General features: G+C 36.6%; 5 protein-coding genes across 9 annotated transcripts in view; 2 read left to right on the plus strand and 3 right to left on the minus strand.

Moving 5' to 3' along the window:
* LOC124298309 (uncharacterized) overlaps positions 1 to 1,457 on the minus strand; it is a 2,974-nt gene extending 1,517 nt beyond the window's left edge. The window contains exons 1-5 of one of the 2 annotated variants that reach the window (XM_046750153.1): positions 1,249 to 1,457; positions 910 to 1,036; positions 679 to 825; positions 441 to 565; positions 109 to 347 (exon numbers count right to left, since the gene is read on the minus strand). In XM_046750153.1, coding sequence (XP_046606109.1) covers positions 109 to 347; positions 441 to 565; positions 679 to 825; positions 910 to 1,036; positions 1,249 to 1,305 — 695 coding nt within the window. In that variant the 5' untranslated portion in view covers positions 1,306 to 1,457. The remainder of the gene's footprint in view (positions 1 to 108; positions 348 to 440; positions 566 to 678; positions 826 to 909; positions 1,037 to 1,248) is intronic. The other variant, XM_046750154.1, reaches the window with a different exon arrangement.
* Positions 1 to 5,420, plus strand: part of LOC124298299 (uncharacterized) — a 15,867-nt gene extending 10,447 nt beyond the window's left edge. Inside the window, exon 7 of the mRNA XM_046750127.1 lies at positions 5,409 to 5,420. The gene's annotated coding sequence lies outside the window, so the exon portion shown is untranslated. The remainder of the gene's footprint in view (positions 1 to 5,408) is intronic.
* Positions 1,836 to 5,519, minus strand: LOC124298296 (anaphase-promoting complex subunit 2). Its single transcript, XM_046750119.1, has 8 exons — positions 5,397 to 5,519; positions 4,646 to 5,084; positions 4,013 to 4,251; positions 3,738 to 3,918; positions 3,425 to 3,650; positions 3,150 to 3,334; positions 2,519 to 3,064; positions 1,836 to 2,442 (listed from the first exon to the last, which is right to left on the minus strand). The coding sequence occupies exons 1-8, from the start codon at positions 5,496 to 5,498 to the stop codon at positions 2,003 to 2,005; spliced, it is 2,358 nt and encodes a 785-aa protein (XP_046606075.1). The 5' UTR covers positions 5,499 to 5,519; the 3' UTR covers positions 1,836 to 2,002.
* LOC124298298 (uncharacterized) overlaps positions 4,382 to 14,102 on the plus strand; it is a 29,199-nt gene continuing 19,478 nt past the window's right edge. The window contains exons 1-9 of one of the 4 annotated variants that reach the window (XM_046750124.1): positions 5,557 to 5,692; positions 6,501 to 6,730; positions 6,811 to 6,949; positions 7,396 to 7,631; positions 7,860 to 8,371; positions 8,549 to 8,793; positions 8,902 to 9,137; positions 9,224 to 9,481; positions 10,369 to 10,481. In XM_046750124.1, the coding sequence (XP_046606080.1) occupies positions 5,677 to 5,692; positions 6,501 to 6,730; positions 6,811 to 6,949; positions 7,396 to 7,631; positions 7,860 to 8,371; positions 8,549 to 8,793; positions 8,902 to 9,137; positions 9,224 to 9,469 (1,860 nt within the window). In that variant the 5' untranslated portion in view covers positions 5,557 to 5,676 and the 3' untranslated portion in view covers positions 9,470 to 9,481; positions 10,369 to 10,481. Of the gene's footprint in view, positions 4,425 to 5,556; positions 5,693 to 5,849; positions 5,909 to 6,500; positions 6,731 to 6,810; positions 6,950 to 7,395; positions 7,632 to 7,859; positions 8,372 to 8,548; positions 8,794 to 8,901; positions 9,138 to 9,223; positions 9,482 to 10,368; positions 10,482 to 14,102 lie in introns of those variants that run through there. The other 3 variants (XM_046750126.1, XM_046750122.1, XM_046750125.1) reach the window with 3 other exon arrangements.
* Positions 9,492 to 13,911, minus strand: LOC124298308 (uncharacterized protein C1683.06c-like). The gene is made up of 5 exons (XM_046750152.1): positions 13,681 to 13,911; positions 12,348 to 12,564; positions 11,020 to 11,191; positions 10,415 to 10,671; positions 9,492 to 10,276 (listed from the first exon to the last, which is right to left on the minus strand). The coding sequence occupies exons 1-5, from the start codon at positions 13,818 to 13,820 to the stop codon at positions 9,959 to 9,961; spliced, it is 1,104 nt and encodes a 367-aa protein (XP_046606108.1). The 5' UTR covers positions 13,821 to 13,911; the 3' UTR covers positions 9,492 to 9,958.

The raw sequence follows: 14,102 nt of genomic DNA on the forward strand, positions 1-14,102 counted from the left end.
TAAATGTCCGTTAATAGTTTTGGATAATTTTTTCCATTGGTCATATCCAATTGATAGATTAAATATTATATATGTCAGGAATCATAAGGATAAAAAATTGGAAATTACCTTGGCACTTCAATTGGTGCAAAACCATCGATTGGATTTTGGTCAAGAAATCCAGCTCGTTCCAAAAACAGTGGCTTACGATCATCTTTGTGTTTCACAAAGTTGTGCAATGCAACTATAGCAAATATACTGCCAATAAAATTTATGACCCATAAAGCGCCACCTTTCACGCTTAAAATCATCATGGCAAAAGGAACAACAGGCACCAGCGATGTTCCATAGATTTCGGAAGCATTGGACTATAAAAAATTTTAAATTAGTACATTTAGTGTGGATCCTGAACCTTAACACAACATTCGATGTCATTTGAATAAGCATGCAACAATACTTACAATAAGATCGGTGAAATCAAATCCGAAGTAGACAGCTAATACGAGATCCATCGTACAATTTCCAAGTGTTAGTATAATCCAACATGGGAGGAAGTAATGCAGAATTTTTTTTCTGTACACACATCCTACACAAAATTATAAACTCATGTTCTAAGCTAGGGTCACAATAATTCGGTAAGTGGAGTACACAATGCATGTATGTCGCAATTTCGTAAAAAGTTAATATTCCAGTACATACCGCTCATTATCAGTGTACTAAAGATGATCCAGAGTCCAGAAACTCCAACGTAAACTGCCATCCAAATAAACAGCCATTCTGGTGTGACAAGGTTTAAAAAGTAATCATCTGAAAGTACCGTAGTGTTGTAGACCTGACATTCTGCCCCTGTAATGAGAAATGTTGGTGTTATTATACTTTGCATACTTCAGTGAAGTACCAATGATTTTTAATCAGCAATTGTAGAATTACCTTGAAAGTATAGTCCTACTACAAGCGGTACAAAAGTGCTGAAAGTTTCATCGGAATCCACTGTGATTACACAAAGATGTACCAAAACACCCAATAGAGTGAGTATACAGAGTATCAATCCTTGTACCTAAGCCATAAATTTTTACACATGCACAGAGTTTAATATAACAAGAGTTCAAAAATTGATTAACACATATCGGTACAATAATGTGAAGCACGTTTACGAATCCATTTTTTTCACATCATCTGAAAGTTCGTGATGTTGAATTTCGTTCATAAGTTTGATAGCGCTTATTGTTTCAGAATATATTATCAAATACAGTATAATTAGACTCTTACCAATCCCAATGTGCCTAAACAAAGGCACAAAGGTCGAACAAGTGACGAGACCGCCATTTGGCAATCGACTCTCTATCTGCTGAATTTGCCTCCTGTTAATTGTAATACGTTTTACGCCTTTTGATATGCGGGAATACTGCAAATATCTAATCAATGCTCAATAAATGATCTCACATCAAGACACCCACCCACTCACACTGACTGACGCTGATATCATGGTATCTGGATTTTTCTGATAAAACTCAGTTATTGTGTTTCAATACGATATTTATCTCTTAGAGGTTTCATACTTTACCTACTGAATTTCATACTACGATTTCATACTACGATTACGAACATCTCTTTATGTGTAGAGTTGCAGCTTGATAAATCAGAAAGTTTGCAGTAAAAAATCAATATTAATGTAATACGACAGCTCATTTAAACTTTGATAACAGTTTACTCCTTACTTTCAACAATAAATTTCCAAAAAATAATATGATTGTAAAATAGTTGCCAATAATTATTTTTACAATTATTCAATAAGCTTGAATTTTAAGCTGTAAGAAAATATGTAGGAAAAAACTTTGTCAAAAAATTACAATTTACTATTTGTAAGGTATATTTTCTATACAAAAACTAAACCAATAATTATTACACTTTGATGATGATAAAAAAATTGTCATAGTCGAATCAATATGATTTCTTTGGCTTACAAAAGGCCTACAATTATTTTATATTTTTAATTATTTTTCGGTCATCGTAAAGACAATCATTACGATTTAGGCAATTTATATAATCCACCAGAAAATAACAGCTGATGTTCTCTAACTTTTTTGTCCAAGAAATGTCTCAATTCTGGTAAACCACATTCCACAGCACCTGGCCCTTGCGAGGCAAACATTTTCAACATTTGGTGTATTCGCTCCAAGGGCATAGAATCCAAATTCGTCAGCATTCCAACGATGTATGACCAAAATACTTGTAATTCCTCCTCCCTCTGATCACTAGCCGAAGCCATTGCACTTTCTACTTCCTCTTCTTCAACAATTTCAGCCGTCGACCGATTTTTAGTTGCACTTTCTTCTTGTAGTAAAAACTTATCGCTTGAGATCTCTTTCAAAACTCCTTGGGATACCCAGAACGTTATTTTACGACGGAGTACAGTTGCTGGGACGTGCATTGCTTCACTCAGTTCGTCGATCGTCCATTCATCTTGTGATAGAAATATTAACATGGTTAATAAGTAATAAGATCTTCACCGTATTTACAAACGTGCTTTAGTACTCACTTTTATTTTGAAAGTGTATAATGATTGTAGCGTGGATAGGTGTAACATTCATGTTCAATTTCCTGTCTTTCAATTCTATTTCCAGGTTTACATTTCCTAAATGAGGCTTCCAGCATAGCGTTCTGTTCCCTTTAAGAGCTTCGAATGCTTTCATGTACTTAGCTAGCTGATCCTGAACAGCTTTTGGCAATTCTAATTTCCACTCTTCCTTGAAAGGCGGCCAAAATTGAGCCGATAGAATGAGCGCAGAGGTAGGGAAAAGGTGTGCTTCGACACAGTAACTGGAATCCGACTGTATATTCCCATCTATCCTTTTTGAGTCGTAAACGTCTTTGAGCATCACTTCACAATAGTGTAATTGATTTTCTCCAAAACGTCTTTTGAGCAATTCCAAATGACGAATTTCTCTTTCAGTATGATAATTTAGCTGTGAAAGTAGTCTATCTGCTAATAAAGTTCTATATTCATTAACGAACAGGTCTTGGCTTCCGTAAACATTAACCAGCATGGAAATTATATCCGATACTCGGCGTTGGGATGATTTGGCTGGAAATTAGGATCATACAAAGATCGGGTTACAAAAATATAAAACTTATGCAGCTTCTCATATTAAAATGCAAACCTAGCTTACAAGGATCTGCATCGACTGGATCTGGCATCCACTTTTCCCAGTCTTCGTCTTCCTCGTCGACTGAACTTTCTTCCAGCTGCAACGATTCGCCCTTCACCAATTCATCAGCTAAGTCGCTAGGGGAATCATCCAACAAACCACTAACCACGCATCTTACCGTGTCTTCTCTGCTCCTCAGGTATTGCCTAGTTGTAAATAAGAGATCAATTTGTTGTAATATACTGGAGATGTGGGTATTTAATCCGACCTGAGAGGGTAATAGAATATTAACTTACTTTACTGGTTGCGTAACAGTTTCCAAAAGAACGCCAGTTGGATCTAACTGTCTCAAAGCTTTTATGGCTGCTATGTACGCCGTTAAAATATCAGGGGTATTTACACCTGGATGTAGTAGCCTTGTTTTCAGAGCATCTTGTAAACTTTCAACCAACGTCTTGCGTAGATCTGTTCGTTCCAAACCAACTCGTAAGTCTTCTATTGCCGGCTGTGACTCTGGGTATTCTAATATTTCGAAATATATTTACCTGGCTTGGAAATATCACGGTATTTGTGAAAGTAGATACTTAATCACGGTTATTGTTTCCTTACCTATAATGATGTTGAACAGCTGATCAATTCTCGTTCGCGTATATGTTTCGTAAAGGAAATGGGACAATTTGTATTTGAATTTATTAATTGTCTCGCGCGTTTTGCTGCTCAAAGAAGGTGATTTTGAAGAGCCTCCGGAATATATTCGTGTTAGCCAGCTCATAACAACTGTTTCGAGCCACTGTGGAATACAAAGTATTGTTATTCTAGGCAATAGTGTTGTTTCGGTGAGCGAGTCGATGTTTCACAAAAATTTCAGACTCTTGTACACTTACGTTTTCCAGAAACGTTAATTGTGATACATCAAAACTGCTCTCACACGCCTTATTGACATGACTCTCAATGCGGATATTTATCAGCGAAGTCAAAACATTTCCAACTAATCGCTCGAGCAGTTCAAGCTCGATTAACTTCCGATTTGTTTCATGAAATATGTATACTATTGCTTGGCACTGACAGTCATCTATTTCCCGATTGCAACCTTTGCAGAGGCTGTGACTACCAATTGAATCATCTGCATGAAAAATAATTCTGTCATTAAGTGGATCCAAGGCAATGAGGAACAAAATAGGTTTACTCTTTTCAGTAGAAAAATTGGGGTGGAATAGATCGGAAGCTGATAAATAGCGCTGAAGCAAAGCGTTTTGAAGAATTTGAATATTGATTAAAACTATCGACTGAATCATTGTAAGTTTACAAGTTGCAGACTGGTCTTGTAACTCATTAATACTAATTGGTGTGTAATATGGAACTTAACACTGACTAATGATCGGAATTTGTTAAAATTAGATTTACTACAGCCAGTTGAATTAGAAATTTTCATACTTGTTATACCAAGTGATCGATTAATAGAGCAGAAATAGTGAAAAGAGCAATTACTTCTTTTTCCCTTAATTCAAACAACTCACCTTGCGGTGAGGTGTCAGTATTACAGAACACATTGAATGCAATTCTATAGAAGTGTTCTATGATTATTTCATGATTCAATGCAAGTTGACTCAATAACGTAGCTTTAACAATAAGTTTAAACTGTCCTAAAATATTGTTTTCCCCGTAGAACGATCCATCAGACTGCTTGCTTTGTACAAGTTGTTCTAGTCGTTTTAACATCGGTAGAAACTCTATTAAGCTGGAATACAAGCCGTCAACGGCGTTTTTGAAGCATTCAAATCCATGTTGTTCATTTGTTGTACTGCTAAAATTACTCCAGAAGTCTGGGGCTACGTGTTGACGAATATAGTATTCTATACTTTGTATAACTATTTCCTCAATTCTTCCCAACAGTTTCAAATCATTCATTTGCTTGAGTATATCGGTAAACTGTTCGTCAGAACATTCGCTGAGTACCTGTATAATAGTGGAATGACAGATACGATTACTCTCCGATATGAAGATTTCAAACAAATAATGAGAACCTTGACAAAATTTAAAACTATCTAAATTCGATCCAATAATATATTTGTAATCCTCGCAATTAGCCGTAGATAACGATATTAGATGACAACAGTGTAAATGTTTGAGTTTGAAAATTCATAACGCAGATCGTAAACATAACCTTAACAAAATCGAAAACCGTGCCTAAAGATTGACTCTTTGATTAGACTAAATAACTAGTGATGATACACCAACGAAAAATAGAGGGATGAGTAATTGAAATACCTTCTGTCTGAGGATCGGAAAAGCATATTCGATTTTTAAGAGTACGTCCTGCTCAGACGCGGCATTTATTGCCGCCATATCCATATCTGCAGCAATGTTCATACAGTTTGGCAGGTGTTTAGTGATCCTAATGTCAATTCGACGTGCATTTTGTAAACAGCTGTTGCCTACTTCACTCGTGTGTGACCAAGTTTTTATTTCAACAACTTCAGTTTGACCTTATATATTATCTTACGGACATTTTCACGTTCATTTGTTGTGTTTTTCCACACATTCCAATATGGAGTGTCTCGTCGGTAAGTTGTTTCGAATCGAAAAGCATATTATTATAATAAATTTTGATAAAACTGCCTGATTCTTCTGGATTCTACCGCGAATCGTTAGTTAAGACACAAGGTTAAATTATGCACCTATAAATGCGGGAAGATAAACAAAAATGCTATTGTTCGAGTATGAGTATCGGAGGTTTTCTGATTCCGCTTGAACACGGATTGAACCGAGGAATAATATAGGTATAACGTCTCTTTACCATTCAACTGTGTAGATATTTGTTTTTTTCATCATGATACTGATAGCAGTAACAAGTTTTGTTAAAATTTGAATTCATTTTTGTAGTAAATGCCATTTCGTTACTTTAAAATCGTTAAATTTCTAGAGGAAAATTTATTCTCTTATTCCGTTCAGGAGTAATCCAAAAACGTATTCAGAAGGCAAGAAGTTTTATCACCTGTCGAATGTTAGCAATATTCTATGTAAGTCGGTTTAACTTGAATTGTGATCTTTTCATGAATTCGAATCCACTCGCAGAAAAATACATGAACTACAGCATAGTGATAAAAGTGTGCATCGAATATTTCCATAATTCTGTCTTACGTAAACAATTCGCCTTAGAAGCGAAATCGTTTTGTCAATTCAATTTATGATTAATTCCGTAGAACTGTCTCAGGGATAACTTCAGTCAGTGGAGTATGAGTTATTATATAGCACCACACTCGTAATATGAAATATATTTGCATGCCTACAAAAAAATCATGAATTAAGGATTGTTGAATAAAAGAAATTGTACCTTTTAATTCACATACTCATGGTAACTTGAATCTTCAGGCAACACCTCGGAAATGATGTTTCAAACCGCCGACGAAAGTAGCTACAAGTGTGATGAAAACAGGCAGTTGCACTGCCAGGAACTGATTGAGTTGAATGATCAAATTGCTCAAGATAATGTTGCAAGTCACATGAACGACTATGCAATTTTACCTGCAGTTAATTTGTGTCCGATATGGGGGATCAGCAATTTGGAAGTAGTTGAGACTGGGCAAAGTGGATTTGTAGAGGTAAGAATAGGACTGTTTGAAGAAACTTTGAAGCTACGCCGGAACTGTTAAGTCATGTTATTATCCATTTATATTCACAGGTTGGCAACGTTGCAACTAGTTCTGTTCCAACATCTACTGGTAGGCCGAGAAGAAAGCCGAGGCCGTATTCTCCCTCAGATCTGACTACAGGCAGTAAGAAACAGAGGCAGAAGCCCAAAGTAATTCGAGTACAGCGAAGTAAGTAAAAAATATTAAATGGGACAATGTCAGGAGCAGTTTTATTACGGTGTTCTAAGAAAAAATTTATACCATCCTCATGAATTTCTTGAACCTAATCTAATATTTGACTTTCATAAAAGCAACAAGCAACAAAAAAAATGAGGGGATCGTTGGGAAAAAGGAAACTGTAGAAAAATTGACCAAATCAAATAGAAAACTTTTTTGGGATAATATTCAATTTGAACAACGTATTAACTATATTTATTGACTTGACTTGTCTTGACATTATAAACGGTCAAATTGAATCCGTTAGTTTCGCACTTTTGATTCTACAGAATTGAGACATTAAATTTTGAAGCAGGAAATAAGCATAAAAGAGCTGTCCAGTCCGTTTTCCCTTATAACTAATCAACTTGCATGTAACAGTATTGAATTAATTCGTTCATAAGATTCTGATTTTGTAGTCAATTCTTCCAACGATGTTTACATCGACAAGAGAACTGGTCTACCATTTTCTTGCGACAAATGTGAATCACCGCATATTGTCGATCCGACACGATGCAGTCCTGGAAATCGGAAGCGGCCACCAATGCCCAGAAAGTATGTCGATCCCGTTAGTGGCAGGATTATGATGCTATGCAATGCTTGTGGAATTGCAGCCAAGACGAATCGAAAAGATCGACCAGCAAAGGTGATCCATGTACGTAATTAAATACACCAATTGCTTTTGTAACAGGCTTAATTCTGAAGTTTTGTCTTTCTGAATGATCGGTTGATACTCAATTTCTGTGTGCCGAAAGTACATCCCAGTTTTTGAAAAAGATTGAGATTTTATGGAAGAATAAAAATTTACCAGATAAATATGGTAGAAAACAAAATTTCACTACAATAAATATGCAACTTGTACAGTTTTTTTATTTTTGTGTAGGATGCCGAAAAGTTGCTGCAACTTAAAAATGATTATCTTACCGAGTCAATGAACTTTGCGAAGAAGCTTTCACTTGACTGTAATGAACCAGATTTGGCGATGTTGTACTGTCCATCATTCAGTGTTAAGGGTTGTGGTTGCATAGAGAAATATTTGTTTTCTGAAGCGAATTCGGCGACTCATGAAACACAGCTGAAAGCACTGGACCTGTTGAGCTACCATCGCAGGGCAGAAGAGTTGAACAGAAATGGAAGATTCTCAAACGCCAGCGAAGACGACTACTGCAATGTTCACTCGGAGAACGAACTCCACATCGACGAGTGTGAAGATAACTTGATTGAAGGATTCCGCAAGCCACATTATAAATGCAAAAGTAGAGATTTTGAGAAGTTTGTTCTCAGTTCGAGGATCAAATTGAGGACAGAATATGCGTTGTGTGAAAAGGCTACAAAGAAAATTTTGATGTATTCCAATAATTTCTTGCACAAGGAATCAAAAACCGCACCTCAGAGGTATCACATTATTTAATATGAATAAAATTGTTCCACTGTTTTGCTGATAATGTTTTGAGTATTTTTGACATGTTTCAATGACATTTATAAAATTATTTTCTTCGATATTTAATCAAAAATGTGTAAATTATCCTGTTTTGAAACAGTTACCGATCCAATTGATCTGTCCATTTGCAGAGGGCCCAGAGTGGATAAGGTAATTAAAAGAACTGCGCGTCTGAAGCCGATATCTGAAATGCATAAGGAGCATTGCTGCAGTAACGGGTGTACAAGGATAGCATTAAGCCATGTCAATCTTCTAGAAGACTGGCGGAAACGGGCATCAGTTTGTCAAAAGGATGCCAGAAGAGTGATTGCTGAAATGTTGACTCCAACTGGAGGGACAAAGGCTAATTGTTACCGTTTCATTAAAATGGTTACTGGTAAGCAATCTACTTGCAGTGAAACTATTTTATACGCGGTATGACAAAATTATATCTTCAACTAGTTTGTAGATTAGGTAAAGTAAACATAAAATACATACTTGCCAGGAAGCTGTGTAGCTACGATATTCTTGGTCAACGATCATATGAAAAAAACTAAAGGAGATCGAGAGCCTCCAGAGCACGGATTGAAAAGGTACTGGCGGCGGAATTCAAAATCACATAAAGCGACGTCGAAAATTGGCGAAAGCACCTCTCCTAGTACAAATTTACTGTCCGAACCAACTCTAATTCCATCGGATGAAGAACTGTTATCCATGGGAACAGAGGCAGCTTCTGCTTTGGTGAGAATAGTTGGTTTTTTCATTGATATTCAATACCAAAAACGAAATTTCTCATCACATTCACGCGTTCTTTTTGCTCACTTCAGCTCCAAGCACGGAAACAACAACTGGAATATTTGCAAAGCAAATTACAGAAGGCTGAATCGAGGCTGAAGGCAGCTGCTGAAATAACAACGGTGGTAGCACAAGAAAACATACCGCAAATCTTGGTCAACGAACTCCGAGACGAAGTACAGAACAACATTTTCATTCTTGGGCAAGATGGGGTAATTCGTCCTTGGAAGGCAGATCCACAGTATGTGCACATCACTGCTACACAGGATAACACATGATTCAACCGACAAGTTAGTGCGACAATTTATGTTTATTAATTTTTCTAAGTTGCGTAATGCGACGTTAATCATTCGTAAGGTTAAGGATATCGCAGATGTAACCATGATCTGTGCCAACTCGGTACACTGACACTTATGGCTTAATTATTCAGTCATTCTTTTTATCCTTTACCAATTTCATAATATTTACGATATACAGGTTGCGTGTTAAAGAGTGATCAACGTCTGACACGGCATTTCTTTTGAACTTTTCTTCCACTTATGACCTCTTAACGAGATTGCAAAGAACAGTTACTCTTCTCGAGGCAAAGGAACGGAAACTAACGAAAACGGTTAGTTTTTGAGTAATTCGCCGGACTCTGACAGTAGTTGGATCCTGATATATGATTGGCATTTGTACTCCATGAAAATGGATTAGCTGACATTTTTGCGAGGGTATAACTAGCAGAGTCAATAAGCTGATCAAATAGAGCTGACTGTGAAATTCTGCTAGTTCAAAAGTGTCAGCAACATGTTTTTAAATTCGTTGGCGTCTACGTCCTGGATCAGATTTGTGTTTGGTGCTTTTTGCGTGAGGTTTGAATAGTCTATCGCAACCATCCCGGCTGTTAGCGATCCTTCGTAAATGGCATTTGAGTACAGGCTCTTTGATTTTGTCACGATTGTGCCAGAAGTTAGGGCGACAGCCGCAGCCACACCATCAGCACACTCCCAGTATTCACTGTCGGGATTCAGTGTAACAGATTCGGCAGAATTGATTAACCAAACCTTTGGGTTGTCGGTCGCATTCCATGAAGTTCTGAAAGCCTGAAATCAAACCAATTGTCTTTATTGTCATAGGGTTAAATATTTGACTCTTTCATCCCCGGTGATCCCAAAATCTTCGGTTTTTTTTTTAGATACTATTTATCACAGTGATCGTAGTTGCAAAGGTGTCCACTTCACCATTGTTGTCTTGGCTCGCTCCGATGTCTCGTACGGTAGTAGAATGGCAGGCTTTGACATCGACGCGTTAAGTACGATGTAATTGGCCGCAGGATCGACTGCGAAGTTGTATTCAATTCCAGGTCGCACGTTTCCTACTCCCTCGCTGCTTCCGCCCAGGATTATAAGTTGCTGAAGTTCGTCAATAAACGACGAGTACATCCTGATTGCCATAGCGACATTTGTCAGTGGTCCCAAAGCGAGGAGCGTTACTTCACCTAGTCAATTACAAGTAAACTTACTTTTGGTTTGTTCTACATTTTGGATCGGATATTGAGTATCAGATGATAGGAAAGGAGGAAAAACTATCTCAAAAATCCACAGCAGTGTTATTCGTGCCAATAATAGTAGATAATAGAAATGAGACTTATTGTGGGCAAATTTGAATAACACCAGCTAAGATATCAACAATTTGAGATAAAGGTTGTATATTTCGAATATTCAAAATAATTAAACTCTGGTGTCTTCCACACCATTTTTGTTTTGCTCGTTTCACAACGTTTCATTAGGATTTTAACGACTATCTTTGATGGATTCAACGCTGTATTATAAAATAACGTCTTTACCTGGGTTTGCTTTTACAAGATCAATCATTGCGTTCACTGCATGTTTCTCTTGAACCAAATCCGTCGACGGAGGATCAGGATATTCAAAATCCCCAAAGCCATCTGTGCCGAAGTAATCCGTTTTTTCATCATTTAACAACAACGGCTGATGCGAACCTTTGTATACAGGTACCTGTTTAGAAAGAAAACCGTGAACGATACCTTGAATTTACACTGGAGGAAGGTCGCAGGATATATGATAAAATGTTAATGTCAATCAATGCAATTTGACGGTGCCTATTATCGGAAGTAACATTGGAACGTTCCTGATGGAGAAACGCCTATTATTGAAATTTCTGCATGATGCAGTTGTCTTGGAAATGTTTGAAAGATTTTTAGGAGCAGGTTTCTCTGACAAGAAATAATCCCTATCAATCCAATTCTTTAGATATTGATAAAAAATCGTTTATGTTCCAAATATCTTCCAAATTCTTTCATTGAAAATATATCTAGTCAATTACTATGTAAAAAAATTCATTTGATTCAATGAAACGGTTCACTTTTAACAAAACTCTAGTTTATCTAACAAAATGACTTTATTACCGGCGGTGAATCAAATATATAGTAAATTTTGCATTATAATGTATGTACGTTAAACTCACGGAATATATGATGAGGGTCCTAAAATTAACGAAAACAAATATTGGAATTATAAACAAGTGATTATACATCGATTTGTAATTCTTCGAATATCGAAATAATATACCAGATTCATTTCATTTCGCTGTGCAATGACTAATTCATTCAGAAGACTTTTTTCTGCAATCCAATTAAGTGAGACACTTTTCTTCATCGCATTGGTATGGAATTGAATATTGATGAAAAAAAAGACCCCCGTTTCAATGAATCTGTAAAACACAACTTGCTTAACAAAGGTACCACATTTCTTTTTATGACTTCTAAGCAATTTGAATTTAAAAATAAATATCTAAGCTCCCGATGTTCCAAATTTAAGACTTATTTTGCTTTGCATTTTAATGAAAAAATTATCTTAGCTTCTGCGACTGTATTAATTTAATGAATATTTAAAACGCGCGAATGTCTCGTAATCAAATTAATAAAAAGTATTAACTTTTGACTAGGCAATTTCCTCTACTCGCTCAAATAACACGTCATTTCGTAGTCAGCGTAAAAAACGTTTACATCCGCATATGCAGATACAGTTATTATTTCCTTGGCTATCGATAAATATCTCCTTTTTTTTTTTTTTTTAATCTTTCGTGTTCAGTGTAATTTTTTAACTGCCTTCCCGCACCTCTCGTGTAATTTATACCTCGTATTTAACTTACGTCAAGTCTGTCGACGATCTTCAGGGTCTTCAGTACGTTTAGAACGACGTTGTCAACGTCGGTGTTTCCATTTACGCATGTTATTCCCACCACGTTTGCATCACCGTAAAGTTTTTGCGATTGCAAAGCCATGAGAATGGCAATCGCATCGTCGGCGCCGGCATCCGTGTCGATTAAAAGTTTTCCCACTTTCGTTATGTTTCCTACGTCCGCGGCACTAAACACAACGAAATTAGATTGAAATTTCCACTGTCTATAGGCTTTTAATTAAAACGCACCAACTGTCGAGTCTGACAATCAGTATCCAATTAAATATCGAATCTTGATCGGATGTTTTGCGTCGTAGAGGATTATTTTGATCAGAAATGATATTTATATGGGACGTTTCAACTTCAAACCAACGGGTCATCGACCTGACCCACTAGGATTTTGGTGTCAGATGGATTATTTTTTTTTGTTTGTTTCGGTCAAAAATGATACCTCTGATTTTTTTAAAATTTTTCCACGGTATTTTGTAAAAGTTTTGCGATCCGAAATATCCTTAACACGAAGATGAACATTTTAAAAATCGATGAAACTTTTTTGTAAAATCATAAACTTAAAAACACATATTCTTATCATAATTGGAAAGTGGAATGCAAATGCTAAACATATTTTTTTTTTGAATTTGTGTTTTCCAAGCAAAAATAAGAATTATTTTTTTTCCTTGGAAATTATTTTCAACGATGGATTCCTTTTTTTTTTTGAAGAGTAAAACTAAGGAAACGATGCTGAATTCGAAAAAATAAAAATTCGTTTTCTTCGTTTTACCGACCGAAACAAACCAAAAAATCCATTGGACATGAGCCGTTGGTTTGACGTGGAATGCCCCATAAAGATCGATGAATTCGTCACGTTTTTGAACGAACCGCGCCAATTCAAATGACGCGCAGAGAATTTATCTTTGACTTATAAACCCGTTTCAATCGTCACGTGTTCAACACCCGAAATAACTACAAGCATTCAGCGAGTGGGAGAATATCGTCGTTATCGAACGATCAAATCGTCCAGTGTTGTACATACATAATTTCGATAAACTCAAGTATATACAGTGTTATTATCCAATCGGTGAAATCCATGATCCAAGTCATTATACGTGTAAATATATAACTTTAAGAAAATTAAAACTAGACTGATTGCTAGACGTGCAGATTTACCATTGGCAGAATGAATCCAACCAATGATTGCTGGCCGTGTGATTCACGGTCAATTGCACTCGGGCATAAGAATGATAAGAACGATTACCAAACGCTATAATGCAAATATCGCACGTACACCGACATTAAACACTTACCTTCCGTATATCAGAAGACATGTAATCAGGGCAACTCCAATCCCAACTCCCAGTGATGTAGCCATGTCGATTCTTACGGACTTTAACAAGGAGACGAACGTTTTGTCAGGGCTGTTATCGTTGGTTTGAAATTTACACATCACACCTCCCACTGGCCCTATCACGGCAGTCTTCTATACTGTACATTGAGTTGTTTATGACCCATGATAGTGGGGAATTTGCTGCAATGGCGCAACAACGGCATTGGGTTTACGATGACATGCGCACTGCCAGAATTAGCAGTCAAACGATCTCATGTTCGTTCAAATCGGGTAGTGATGTACAAAAATGTTCATTTTGTTACATACCTTGAATCTCCGATACTTTTATGGAATTATGAGGGTATAACTGAACTGCATTTCGCGATTTTCAGAAAGTTAAAC

The sequence above is a fragment of the Neodiprion virginianus genome, chromosome 2 (genome assembly GCF_021901495.1).
Source record: "Neodiprion virginianus isolate iyNeoVirg1 chromosome 2, iyNeoVirg1.1, whole genome shotgun sequence".
NCBI lineage: Eukaryota > Metazoa > Arthropoda > Insecta > Hymenoptera > Diprionidae > Neodiprion > Neodiprion virginianus.